The following is a 13,956-nucleotide window of genomic DNA, read 5'->3' as shown; positions in this document are numbered from 1 at the left end:
ACTACTTCAAGACACATACTGCATCAGAAATAAAATAAATTAAAAGAAACTTAGAAAATAGTAATATTAACCATGGAGCAGACCTGTTGATCAGAGTGAAAATTACAATGAACTGATATCTTTATCCCAAAAGAGGAACAAATAATTACTGTATTCTGAAGTAATTAATGTTAAAATAATAATTTTCCCAAGATTTTGAAGTTCTGAGCAACTCAATTTAAATGTGAAGTGAGGAAGGCTTTGACCACACCACTGAAGAAAGAGCTTAAAATTTTGTCCTGCCTTAAAGATTTTTCAAATGTGTAAAATCAAAAGTAACAACTGTCTCCTGCTCTCCCTGGTGTGAGAGGCACTGGTGTTGGCAGACAGCTCCTCCCATTTGTGGCTCTCCTGGCTCATTTCCTGCAAATGGAGATCTTTTCTTTCTCTTAGCAACTAGGCTTGCAGAGAACATAAGTTAATGATGCCCCAAACTCTCTTCTTTATTCCTAATGGTTTTTCAAAGGCATGTCAGCTGCTCCAGGGCTATAGGTCAGAAACTATTCAATATATACTGTAACTGAGACTTTTTTAAGAGCTTATCCTTGAAATACTGTGCCCACTCTTACACGCTATGTATGCTCACTGACTATACATAGGGCATACCGTTAAAATTTATCATAATTCTTTCAGATGCTAGCCATTCAGAGTTTGTACTGGATGCATGCAGCTTTTGCATTAACCAGTTCAGACTGACACAGGGGCCTGTGTGCACCTCTGCCTTATTATGGGCCAACGCGGATGTTTTGCTGCAGGTACAAGAAGAAAATGAGGTTTTTTGGTATTTGCTTCCTCATGTATGGAGAAGGGATTAATTAACCGTGGATTTGAATGCTACATTAACAATAAGCCCATCAGTTAGATACCTTCTTAAGATTTGCCTAATTGTTGCAATAGTAATAATTTGTTTAATCTTAAACTGAATTTTGTGATTTTGACCTTGGGTAGCAGTTTTCCTTTCTCTGTCTTGATGTGCCCCAGAACTTATGCCAATATCAGAATTAGGCTGTGTTGTGTCAGCTTTCACTTCCAAGTTTTCCTGTTCAAATTACTTTTTCTTGCTGCATATCTACACAAAGCTATAACTCTGCACTTAGAAGCTATTATTTTAGAAATGTCATGCCACATTGAAGGGGATTAGGCCTGCAGTGCTTTCAATTGTGATGTTTTCCCATGAAAGTGTGCTACCAAGTGCCTGCATCCCATCCAGGATCTTGGAATTGAAAACACAATTATTGAGCTTCGTTTCTTTCCATACCTTTTCCTAAAATGCATGTCATAAGTCCTTCTTCCTTTGGAGTCTTTCAAATCAAACTCCAGTGGCAGTATTAAATGGCACACGGCCTATGTTGAAAGCAGTCTGGCAAACAACAGAATTGAATACAGGGCACTTGCTTGGCCTGCATCATTCCCACTTGAGTTTGCATCAGAGGAATGCTAAGCTGTAGGAGTCCAGTTCTGTTCCACTTCTGCTGTTGTTCTAACTCCTGACCTGCTGACGTCTGTGCCTCCAGCTCCATGCCGTGCACCCCAGATGCTCTACTCTCTGGGTTTGTCAGAGTGTCCTCTCCAGGGAATCAGTACTGGGTTCACTGACCCTGGAAAAGTCAGTGTTGTTCTCAGGGTCCAGCACCACAGCGTCTAGAAGCAGCAATTGCAAGCAGGCTTTTCACCTTTGCATCTGCAGGATATGCACATGACCACTATATGAAGGATCACCTTTGGGTTTAGATGCTACTCTAATGCATCTTGGAGCACATGTTCAAATTTCAAAGGCTTAACTTGGGAAAACTGAAGTTTCTCAGAGGGGTGAAGAGCTGACTTACTTCCCATTCTTTCTTAGTTGTTACCAAGTCATTACTCCAAAGCAACATGATTCTTGAGTTTTCCAACACAAGTATGCAAATTCAACACAGGCTATTTTATTCTCATTCTTGAAAATCCTGAAGCTATCTTTAGTTGATATTAACTTATGCACAGTCAGGTTGCATAATTTTAAGTGCTTAAAATCCATAAGATTATTTTTAATTGCCCCCTTTAGAAGTGTGAAATATCCTTAACTGTAGGTAATAGAAGAAAAAAAGCTCCATCTATCCAAAGGGTCTACTTGACATCTGAAATGTTAACACTTCACAGAACAAGTCTTTGGTGATTTGGACTTTCTGTTCTTTGAGCTGCTAGAGGGCCCAAAAATAGGCAATGACTCTAAGCAAAAAAAGTTTAAATATATGTTTTAGGGTAAGTCATGGTTCAAGTCTGAAATGAAGACCATTGCACTTGCAGGGTCTGGAACAACTTGTACTGGCAAATAGAGTACTGCTCTGGCCAGGAAGGAGTAACTTCACAAATTATTTCTGGACTCCTCTTTAATATAATTGCCTTCTTGTTTTTCTCCTGTTGTAGCATCAATACTTAAAGCCCAACTTGAAAAATACAAAGACATAGGTCTCACTTCTTGCACCATTTTCCCAGTGAAAGTCGATTAGGATTTGTTCCTGGACTAAATGAAGTTAAGAACTGCTTCATTTAAATTAAGATGCCAACAGTGATTCTTGTTTATAAATAGCAGTGCTTATGAGGTATTTTTTTTGCCCTGAAAAATTGACTTTTCAAAAGATCTTTGCAAGCAGATCGCTGGACAAACTATCCCTCTGAAACCAGGCAGCTTCAAAACATTGTTTTCCTAGGAAGCAGTAAAATAATAAGCACATGTTTTATTTTAGAAAAAAAAAACAGCTTACTATTTTCAGATCTCTTTTTTTAAAGGCACATTACACATGAGCTAAGCAGGAAATAAGACCTAGGAACCTCTGATATGAACAGCAGTTCTGTGTGGACAATGCAAAGGGGACTTTACCTGGGAACTGCTTTTTCCCCTTTGTTTCTCCCTTGTTCCTGATGCCTCATATCCAGCTTTCTTAAATCCAAGACCCTCTGCTTTTGAATTTGTGGGCTGTGTGCGGTTTAAGTTACACTACAGAAGCATTAAGCAAGCTGTGTCAAGTGAAATATGCCTTAACAAAGTCCAAGTGTTCCCCAGCTTTATCTTCCCTTGAAGACTGGAGGCACATTTTGAGCACCATCTTGTGGTTAATACCTTTGTCCAAACAAAGGAGCAGAGGAAGTAACTCACGTGGCTCAATATCCTTCTGGAAGTGCTGAGCAGCAAAATCTAGTCTCTAATGTTCATGCTGCTTTTCCTTCTGTCTCTTTACCGTGGGAATTCCAAAAAAGCCAGCATACCCCATGCTGCTGCTGATCTCTGTAACTGTTTGTATGACATCCAGTGCTTCACCCAGGACTGTGTCCCTGTCTCAAACTTACAGTAAAATCTCTTTAAAAGCCCATGAGAAAGTTCATGGTGATGGAAGAACCTGGTCCATCACTCTAGTCATGTGGGTTTTTACCTACTATAGCTAACTTGCATTTCAGACTGCTTTGAAAGGTAAGGGTGGCAGGTGCAATGATTTTGAGGGACTGCAGCAGTCAAAAGACAGTCAACCAACATGATATGTGCTGTTGTGTCCATCCAGGTCATGACAGGGCAGGGTAGCTATGATAACATGGAATATGAAGTGCTGATTCAATGTGCTCTGAAGTAAATGTGACAGCTGTGAATACTTGCTTTGAAATCTCATCCTGTAATTTGCTAATAGCAAAAAAACACCCCAACCAACAACAAAGCACAAAAGGGAAATGTGCTCCTCTAGAAAGAAAATCCTCAAGCCACAATGTATATTTGCAATGTATGAAGTTGAGGTGAATTAATTGTAAAGAAAGGTGCAAAATAAACCTTTTGGAAGAAACTAATTAAGTCTTATTTTTTTAAGTCTGCCTTTTTGTTCCCTACTTCCTAATTCAGTTGCTTATTGAACTTCACTGATAGATTATAGAAACATCAAGCTTTTGTATATAAATATGTGCCTTGTGTTTGGAAGATCTTGAACATACGGGTCTACTCAGCTGTTTTTGCAAACAGCAGCCCAAAGTTCTAGGAATAAGTGTGGATACTTATCATGCTACATTGAAACAAATATTAGGTTATTAGGTTTTTGTTAGCACTTTAAATTGAGCTTTCTTAATTTTCCAAAAGCTAAATAGCTAATGACACAAATATATGAGATGAACTTGGATAGACTTACAAGTCCTTGTTCCTCTACACATAGTAAAAAAGGTGTAACAGATTTGTGTGCCTTCAGCTATTACAAGCCTGTAATAACACAAGTCAAAACAGTACATAGATCCAAAGCTTATATCTTTGTTTCTTTTTTCCCAATACTAGCTTTTTATTTTTTTTAACTGTCTTCCACTAAGGTTTTCCACTTGCTTACACATCCCCTATGATTTGAGATACTCTGACAGTTCCTTCTCTTAGAGATATTTCTTTGAAACATCAGGTAGAAGACTCTCTTTCAGTAAGACTTAAACCTACAGTTTTCTTTGTATTTTTAATTAATTCCATACTGGCCCGTAAAAGTCAAGGGTTAAAGGACAAGCTTCATAAAAGCACTTTTCTCTTATACAGAAAGTGAACAACTCAACCACATGCAGGACTTTAAATTCTAATCTTCTTCTTTGCAGTTTGTATCTGTTCAAACTAGGATTAGCACCACAGATCCAGGACCTATTGGGAAAAGTAGACTTCACAGGTAATAAACTGCTTATCTAATCATATGTTAGACAGTTTCTTCACCCAGTAAATCTGCTAACATAGTACATATTTTCTGTTATGGTCTTCCTCCTCCCGCGAGGTTGTTCTGAACACATCTTTATTAAGTAGGTGGGAGGCTGCTATTTTTCATGAATGTCAATCTCTGAGGGACAGAAGGGAGTGAATTTTCATACAATACTTGTTGTATCTTAGATTCCTTCAAAACAGGGAGGAAAAACTGCTAAGAAACGCTTGTCACAAGCACTTTCAAAAACATTGTACTCATATTTCATACTCTGGTGCTTTTGTTCTGATAATACTTCTTTTTTTATATGAACAGAGGAAGAAATCAGCAACATGCGAAAGGAGCTAGAGAAGTATGGTATACAGATGCCATCCTTTAGTAAAATTGGTGGGATTCTGGCCAGTGAATTATCAGTGGATGAAGCTGCATGTAAGTGTTGCTCTTGTTCTGTTTTCTCATGGATAATTTGACAGAATAGTAACACAATATATTCTGTCTTTTAATTCACATAGTATGCCACCTTAAGAGAAGCAAGTAACTTTTCACTGACTTATAGAATCATAAACTCATAGAATCATCAAGGTTGAAAAAGACCTTCAAGACCATCAAGTCCAATCATCCACCCTACAATCCCATGAGCACTAAACCATCTCCCAAAACACCACATCCACCCATTGTTTTAACACCTCCAGGGACGGTGCCTCCACCACCTCCCTGGGCAGCCTGTTCCAATGCCTTGCCACTCTTTCTTGAAAAAATTCTTCCTGATATCCAATCTGAACTTCCCCTGGTGCAACTTGAACCCATTGCTTCTTGTCCTGTTGCTGGTCACTAGGGGAAGAGGCCAACATCGACTTCACCACAACCGCCCTTTAGGTAGCTGCAGAAAGCAAAGAGGTCTCCCTTCAGCCTCTCCTCCTAAGACCTCTTCTCCAGACCCCTATCAGCCTAGCTGCCCTTCTCTGCACCCTCTCCAGCACCTCAATGTCCTTCCTATACTGTACTGTGGTGCCCAAAACTGCACACAGTGCTTGAGTTGCAGCCTCACCAAGGCCGAGTAGAGAGGCAGGATCACCTCCCTGGTCCTGCTGGTCACACTATTCCTGATGCAGGACAGGATGCCATTGGCTTTCTTGGCCACCTGGGCACACTGCTGGCTCATGTTCAGCTGTCAGTCAGCATCTCCAGGTCCCTCTCTTCTGGGCAGCTCTCCAGCCACTCCTCCCCAAGCCTATAGCACAGCCCAGGGTTCTTGTGGCCCAAGCACAGTACCCAACATTTGGCCCTATTTAATCTCATGCCATTGGCCTTGGCCCATCAGCCAAGCCTGTCCAGATCCCTCTGCAGAGCCTCCCTGCCCTCCAGCAGATCAACACTCCCACTTGTGACTGGTCACCAGCTGGATTTAACTCCATTCAAAACAGCTTTTTGGACCCAGCCATCCAACCAGTTTTTTATCCAACAAAACATATGTGCATCCAAGCCATAAGCAGCCAGCTTCTCTAGGAGAATGCTGTGGGAAACCTTGTCAAAGCCCTTGCTAAAGTCAACATAGACAACATCCACAGCCCTTCCTTTGTTCAATAAGCCTGTGACCCTGTCATAGAAGGAGATGAGGTTAGTCAAACAGGACCTGCCCTTCATGAATCCATGCTGACTGAGCCTGGTTGTTCTGCAAGTACTGCATAATGGTACTCAGGATGATCTGCTCTATCAGTTTCCCTGGTACTGAAATCAGGCTAACAGGCCTGTAATTTCCCAGATGATCCTTCTGTCATTTCTTATTTATGGAGGTTATCACACTGTGTCATTGTTTTGAGACCTCTTGCAGTTTCTCAGTCTGCTTTGTTTAGCATCTCCATTGAACCACAGGAAGTGTTACCTGAAACAAAGATTTCTTACAAACTTTTGCATGGGTTTAATGCTTTGGTAGCTACTGCTCCTCTGGAATGATGAATTGAGCTCTGTGTATGCCTCTGCACTGTAGTGGGTACAATGAAGGCAGCCACGGGAAAGAGGTGTCTTCTCTGTGCCTCCTTCCTTTCCTGTATTGGGCTCTTGCAGTTTTCCTCAAACACCCCATTAGGTTGCTGTGAGGAAAAGGCCCTGTTCCAATCCAACAACTCTCTCATGTACAGTGCTGCCTATGTGTAAGAAACACTTGCCTCCATGGGCACCTTTTGATCTGTCTGACCCCTGGTTTGTGACCCACAGTATGGCAGAACCCTGCTGGAAGGCATGTCCTGCTGGTGCATCTGAAATAAGGTTTTTATTTTTTTTAGGGCGATTGATGCACACTTGAGCTGCTACTACTCAAAAACAAAACTAAATGCCCTGGTTTGTTGGGTTTTTTTTGCTTCCCAAGCCTGTCCTTCTGTAAATATTTTTTTTCTGTTTCAGTTTTTTGTGGAATGAAGTGAAACAAACAAAAAATTGCTTGAACTTACATGACATGCAATTAAGTATATCTACTTAAATTCAGACTTGAGAACTATTGATTTTTTTCAAAATCTGAAGACTTTTCAGGAGGTCAAACTGAAGAATAGACGGGCTGGCTTGTGTTTGTTTGATGGCACAGTGGGTCATTGCTTCAAGCCAGTAATTGTACCACAAACTGTACATGAGAAAGTTGGTGGAATATTTATAATTGGACTAGATGATCTCCAGAGGTCCCTTCCAATTCTGACAATTCTGTGATTTCATGATAAATATAATAATTATAATTAAGTTCCACTGCAACTCTGTTAAACCTTGCATGATAGAAACAAGCTGATTCATGATGTTACTCAGTGTGCTGAAATTTCCCATACCTTAACTTAAAACACATGTTGATTCATGTTGTCTGTTTGTATATTTTGGACAGTTCTATAGCCTAATATGTGCATTTTTCTGCAAAGCTAGGTCTTAAAATACTACTCCAGAGATTTAGTCACTACCAAGTACATTTCCAGGGAACTTCCTTCCCTAAAGATGAAATGGCTTCAACTTCCTTCTTTGAAAGCTTATTAGTAGTGTGTGTAGGGTTTCCTTTAACTTCTGAAGTGTTTTCAGGATTCCATAGTAAAGCAGTGTTTCCTGATGCTTTGGGTGAGCAGTGTCCTATTGATAACATGTCCTGCTCAAGAACAGGAAACATCTGCTATGGGAACCCACATGCACTAGTGAGGTTGAATGTGGAGATCCTGCTGGAGGAAAGGGTCTACCACCCTGCTTCTGAAATGAAGTAAACAAAAGGTAGAAGTGAAACATTCTGCAAGTAACCTTCTATTTTATCCCATGCCTCCAGACTACTCGTTCATGTCCAGTTAGTATCATTGTGGTAGATGGGTTCACAACATCCAACAGTACCTTTTTTTATCTCCCCAAACTTGAACTTTTCTTTTGACTGTTTTTTGGTAGCTCCACTTACATTGGTGAGGCCTCTTATACAACTGTGGAAGAGTGAGTTTTTATATATGAAGATGCAAGATGTTGAACAGTATGCTTCTCTTTGCCCCTTGAATTTGAGCTGGGTGTTCACAGTTTATCTCAAGTTGGAAGGGACCCATAAGGATCACTAAGTCCAACTTCCTGCTCCTTGTAGGACTACCTGAAACTAAACCATATGGCTAAGAGCATTATCCAGATGATCCTTGAACTCTGACATGCTTGGGGCTGGACCACTTCCCTGGGGAGCCAGTTCCAATGACCAGCTGAAGAAACTGAAGGCTCTAAACTCAGAAATATAGACCGTAATTTAAACTTAATCCAAAAAAGTGCTTTTTACTGAGCACTTTTATCCAGTTTAGCAAAACCATGCAAGGCCCAGGTAGCAAGTAAATGCTGATGGAATAAGTAAATATATCATTTAAGTTTTCCCTCACACACCTCAATCCTAGTCAAGCTGTTGTGGTAATAAATGAGGAGCTGCTGTGTTCCTGCTTTTGGGATAAGATCTAGATAAAAAATTATCAGGAGTTACATTGTTATATAACAATGTCTGTAAAATCTTTGAGATTAATGTGGCACCAGATAATCATTGGGGTTTCTGGGCAGCATGAAGGTCCAGATGAACTGTAACTCTAGTGAAAGTCCTTCATCCAGACTGATAAGGCCAAATGGTGTGCCGGGAATACCTGTGAGGGGTGTATTAGATATTCTTCAACACCTAATTCACCTCAAGCGTTTTTTATTTTGTGTTTCATGTAAATTTGCAGTGTAGAAAAAGAAGAGCATTTCTGTCTCTTGAAATCTTCGTGTCAGGCATTTGTTTAGGTGAAATTTTCTTGTTTTCTCAAAGGAAGTGTTTATCACTTAAGCTGGTCAATGGCTGCCATGAGTCCTATACCCCTCTTTCCTTTTTTCCTGTGCAATAACATTTTTGGAATCCTGAAAAGTCCTTTGGGTGTTTTTTCCCCACTGTTTAAAGCTTGCTGTCCTGTGGCTTTCCAGGTAACAGAAGTAGGTACAGATGTGTGTCTCTGGTTTACCTAGTGTTTGTGGAGATTCTCAGTAAGGAAAAGAGCCATTTCATCTCAGGCAGGCTTAGATGTGTTGTGCAGTGCTGCACCCTGCCTGGCAAGTCTTAACTTTGTTTGCTGGAAGACACGTTTTATGGAGTTTTCATTTTTTTTATTCCTGTGTAGTATCTTTCAGATATAATTAGTTCAGACAGTGCTTTCGTATGTCTCCTATCTTTACAGACACAAAAGCAGCTTTAAGATAAAAACTGCAAAAAATGCTTTGGATGTCTACATATAATTTTCTTCTAAAATACATAGGACTTGAACAATAAAATACAGCTCATGTTTTGTTTTCTGTCAGTACAACAGTAACACCCAGTTGGGTGAAGAGTCAACATGGAGCTGACAGCAGTGTGCCACCCTTGAGCACGCATTGAGTGCTTCTGTTGTTGCAGTCTAGGGGGAAACGTTAGAACTAGGATGTTTGAAGGGGAATATGTAAATAATGGACATATTAAACACTCATTTCAAATAAATCAGAAGAAACCGTAACAGTTTTGAATATTTTCCTTTCTGAAGTTTAGGATTGTGCTTTTCATTTTAGTGCATGCAGCAGTAATAGCAATTAACGAAGCTATTGATAAGGGAATAGCTGAGAAAACCATTGCAACTCTGAGGAACCCAAATGCCATGTTGCTTAATGTGGATGAAGATCTTGCACAAGACTATCAGAATGAACTCTTGGAAGCTAAAAGGAGAAAAGAATCAAATGCAAGACTTAAGGTAGTGCTATTTTATTAGCTCTTCTAGTATATATATTTCTTCATATTGCTTCTCATGCTGTAGTATTAAGTTTTTTTAAATCAATTTAACTTTTAAAATTAGTGCTATAAGGAAAAAACCTGCACTCTCTTAAGCTAAACAAGATTAATAATGGTTGTGCAACAAGCTGACAGCCAGTTCCATAACAAAATAATTACTATGAATGTGATGTAGCTGCACTGTGACCAAAGGATAAAATACTGGAAGACTAAAAACTATACAAGACTGAATCTCCTCTTTCTTTAATGTGAAATTATTTGCTTTGTTTTTTACACAAGAGCTAATGCTTTTTGTAGTTGAAAAATGCTACTTTATATTTACATGGTTATTTTACAGGAAGCAAAAAGTGCTTTAAATACTGCTTAGCCTGTTATCACACATTGCTAACTTACTTAGTTCATGTAGTCAACGAATTCCTTTACAAATACATCCAGTGAGTATTTCAGCTGATGCAGTTTTCATTACTCCTGCTAATAGCTTTTCTTTCTGCAAAGTTTTTGTATGTGCTAGCAACAATTTTGTTTTCTTAGAACGGTACACTCTCTGAAGAAGAAAGAGATGTCTATGAGGAGCTGCTGACACAAGCTGAGATTCAAGGCAATATCAATAAGATAAACAGTAAGCCATTCTGGATCCTTATGGAAGTGTGCACATAACACATGATCTCCCAGAGTCCATCTGAATATGACTTGCACCCACATGAACAAAGAAAATACATCTGTGGAAATGTGTAAAATATGCTGAAGCAGCTAATGTCTGTCTACAACTTTTTTCTTGCTGCTCCTTCCCTACTAATCTTCTGGGGGCTAATGTCTGTGTTTGTGCTCTAAGTATTCCTCAGTTAAGAATCAAATCATTTACTGCCTGCTCTATTTCCTTATGTTTGAGTTCCTTTTGTATGCAGAATACTGTAAATTTTGACCCCCTTTTCTATATAGAGCTAAAATTAATTCATAAGCTTTCAGACAGCTGTGTTGGAGCTACTCCCACTTAGGCTCACAGAGAGCCAGAGACTCCCTTTGCAGGATTGGTCGTGAAATAGATAATCTGCTGGATAAAGATTGCCACCCTAGCTGGCTTCTACAAAAAGTGAGATCCTGACAGCAATGGACTTTTTTGCACAAAAGTGTTTGCTGTTTATAAGCCTTGTTTTCATTTCAGTTCACATAGCTTTAGTCCGAGTGAATGAGGCTATTGACTGGCAAGATGAAGTGGCACTGATGGCAGGTTTGAACCATCCTGCTCTAAGCCTACTTGAAGTTCTGCCGCAAAATTCCTCATGGTACCTATTGCAATTGTGTGATTCTAAAGAACAGAAAATGCAGGTAATTGAATTAAACAGGTACTATGCATCAGTTTGCATTTTTTTAGCTTATTTTAATTCTGAGAGAATTGCCTTTAGTCTGCCTTAGCATCACTTATGGACAAGTTTTTATAAAGGTTTTAGAATATTTGGAATGCTAATCAACATCAAAGTAGCTGCATTTGCTCAGAAGTGTATGACGCCCCCAAAAGTAGTTAGTAAGACACAAATTCTGAGATACAGCATGCAGCTCCTAATACGATGTTTGCTTTGAAAATGAGTTACACTTTGAGTACAACAATAGGTAATACTGAATCATTAACAGCAAATGAAAGAGAAAATTTGATCTTGAGGAGAAAATCCATCATTTTGAGTAAGGTGAAAATGAGAGAGAAAGATTATGTTGTGTTTACTGCGACATTGTATATGATGCCCAGGGGATAGTACAATCTTTCTGATATCCCATCAAGGGGCTTTATTCCTTTTCTCCTGTCAAACTTAAAAGCATAATTAAATCTTCTTTTCTGATCTGTTAGATAGCAGGGGTTCCAAATATGCTCGACAAAAGCGAAATACAGAAAGAAGTTAGTGTTGCCAATGCGGAAGCTGAGGCTCACAAGCTTAGTGAGTAACTGTTTTAATACTAATTTTTTACCATAGTTCAATTATGTTAAGCTGATTAATTGAATCTACAATTTCTTGCATGTAAGCAAGGTTTCTCTGGCTGAAACCATTCATATTGCATTTTATTTTTGTAACTGTTCTATTCAGTGTCACAATTGCCAAGTCCCCAACCTGTGCTGCATTGGATATACTTGAATTTGAGGTAGCTAACATTTTTTATTTTAATAACTTGAGCCACTGATAAATACACTGGCTAAAAGTGAAGACAATGCATGGCTTGGTGGCTTGAACAGATATTTACCAGTGCAGTATTAATCCTCGCTTAGGAGCCTCAACCATTCTTGTAGAATTAAAATGGAATGATCACATGAAGATATTTTGCAATCACATAGCAGAGGAAAATTATTCTCACTTCTAGACATACATATCTAAATCTAACCTATTCTTAACTGGCTAAGAATGTCATAAGACACAAATTACAGTTTGTAAAAGATATAGTTTGGGGGGATCTAAATTTGCAGTGCATGTATTGCTGCTTCTGACAGGAAACTTCCTTGCTAGGAAGTTCAGCTTTGGTTAAACTGCTGTTATTTCACGCTCCATCTGGGCATGGCTTAGTGGCTCTTTTGTCTCTGGTATAATTTCCAATGCTTTGAATCCAGGCTGATCACTTTTGTAAGGTGATTTAAAGTCTGTACAATGAGGTCAACTGAAACCAGAATATAAGTTTGACTTCAAATGTTAGTTTATTTTAGATTAGTTAGGCATGGTGAGCAGTGCTTTCTCTAAAAGAGTTGCTCCTTGGTAAAGGAAATGAGGAAAAATGTGATGTATGAAAAGCAGTAACAGTGATCTGGAGAGCAACTTACTGCTTATGTTTGGTTTGAAAAGGAAAAAAATAGTGGGGTTTGTTATTGGAATGTGAACAATGTAAAGTGTTTTGCAGGTTGCATGCTTAGTTCCTGAATTAGAAATCAGTACCTTGGTTGACTACAGGGCTAGTCTAGACCTTTTGTGCACTCTTGACACTTTTCCTCTTTGCTCTTTTCTGTAAAAAAGCATGCATACCTTAGCTTTCAGAGCCTTTTCTTTTCCTAACCTCTGAATAGCCGATAGAGAAAGCATTCATGAACAGCACAGCCCCATGTGACCATGCTTCAGAGCAATTGAAATGAGAGGTGAGGGGTTTTTTTAGGTGGCTCTGGTTACTTAGAAAGTTTTTCAAGCCTTTGCTGTCTAATAAGACCTGAGTGTTGCCGCATGAACTGTAGATGGTGTCTGCTGTACCAGCAGTCTTGTACAGACTTGTGGAGTTGGTGGTGATTAAAAACATTCCCTGGATAATAGTATACAGAAAAGCCATAAGATAAGGTGGAAGAGATGGAGGTTATTTTGCTGATGGAAATGGCATTTACATAATTGTCATTCTTTACTCTGCTACATGCACTTTAACCTTCAAGGTTGTTTCCCTTTGCACAAGGTCAGAGCAGTCACTTGTACAACGTGTTTCTGGGTGTGTCCTGGCCTTGTTTTCTTCAGAGTTGGCTCCTCCAGGTGTGCAATTATGGTGGCTGTGACTAAGGGGTGTTACGACGTTTCTGCAGCTGCCCAAGTGGGAAGTGTTTTTCAGCAATCTTCTGCTGGGGTTCAAACATCTGCTTAAGCCAGTTCAGCAAAAAGCAAAATAGGCGTACTGAAAAGGGTTACACTCCTGGACTCCATGGTGATCTGTTTAATTTGACATTTAAGCTGTAGACAAGGGGATAGTTTCTAGATGGCAGTTCTTGTGAGGACTGATCTTGCACGCTTAAGCAAATTAACAGGTGATAGCATATAGAGGGAGTTCTAGAAGCCGTACCATGTGCTTTTTTTCTTTCAGTTCAGCTACTGAAAATTCCAAACCTCAATGCATTTGTCTGGTTTCTAGCAGGTCTCCTGAAACGGACAAGAAAAAATGTCATTGGTGTTGCTGGACAGGCTTGTTCTAGCTAGCTGATTTAGGTGCTGCCAAAAGGAAGTGGCAAGGGAGGAAACACAGCACAGAGGAAAG

The 13,956-nt window shown here is 39.5% G+C and overlaps 1 protein-coding gene across 4 annotated transcripts in view; it reads left to right on the top strand.

Annotated features, from left to right (window-relative positions):
- Window positions 1–13,956, top strand: part of IQGAP2 (IQ motif containing GTPase activating protein 2) — a 124,116-nt gene that overhangs the window by 67,314 nt on the left and 42,846 nt on the right. For 2 of the 4 annotated variants that reach the window (XM_051642038.1, XM_051642040.1), the window contains exons 6-11: window positions 4,621–4,688; window positions 5,031–5,144; window positions 9,762–9,940; window positions 10,510–10,597; window positions 11,141–11,304; window positions 11,819–11,906. In XM_051642038.1, the coding sequence (XP_051497998.1) occupies window positions 4,621–4,688; window positions 5,031–5,144; window positions 9,762–9,940; window positions 10,510–10,597; window positions 11,141–11,304; window positions 11,819–11,906 (701 nt within the window). The remainder of the gene's footprint in view (window positions 1–4,620; window positions 4,689–5,030; window positions 5,145–9,761; window positions 9,941–10,509; window positions 10,598–11,140; window positions 11,305–11,818; window positions 11,907–13,956) is intronic. The other 2 variants (XM_051642041.1, XM_051642039.1) reach the window with 1 other exon arrangement.

Source organism: Apus apus, chromosome Z, assembly GCF_020740795.1.
Source record: "Apus apus isolate bApuApu2 chromosome Z, bApuApu2.pri.cur, whole genome shotgun sequence".
NCBI lineage: Eukaryota > Metazoa > Chordata > Aves > Apodiformes > Apodidae > Apus > Apus apus.
This window is presented reverse-complemented; position numbering and strand designations above follow the sequence as displayed.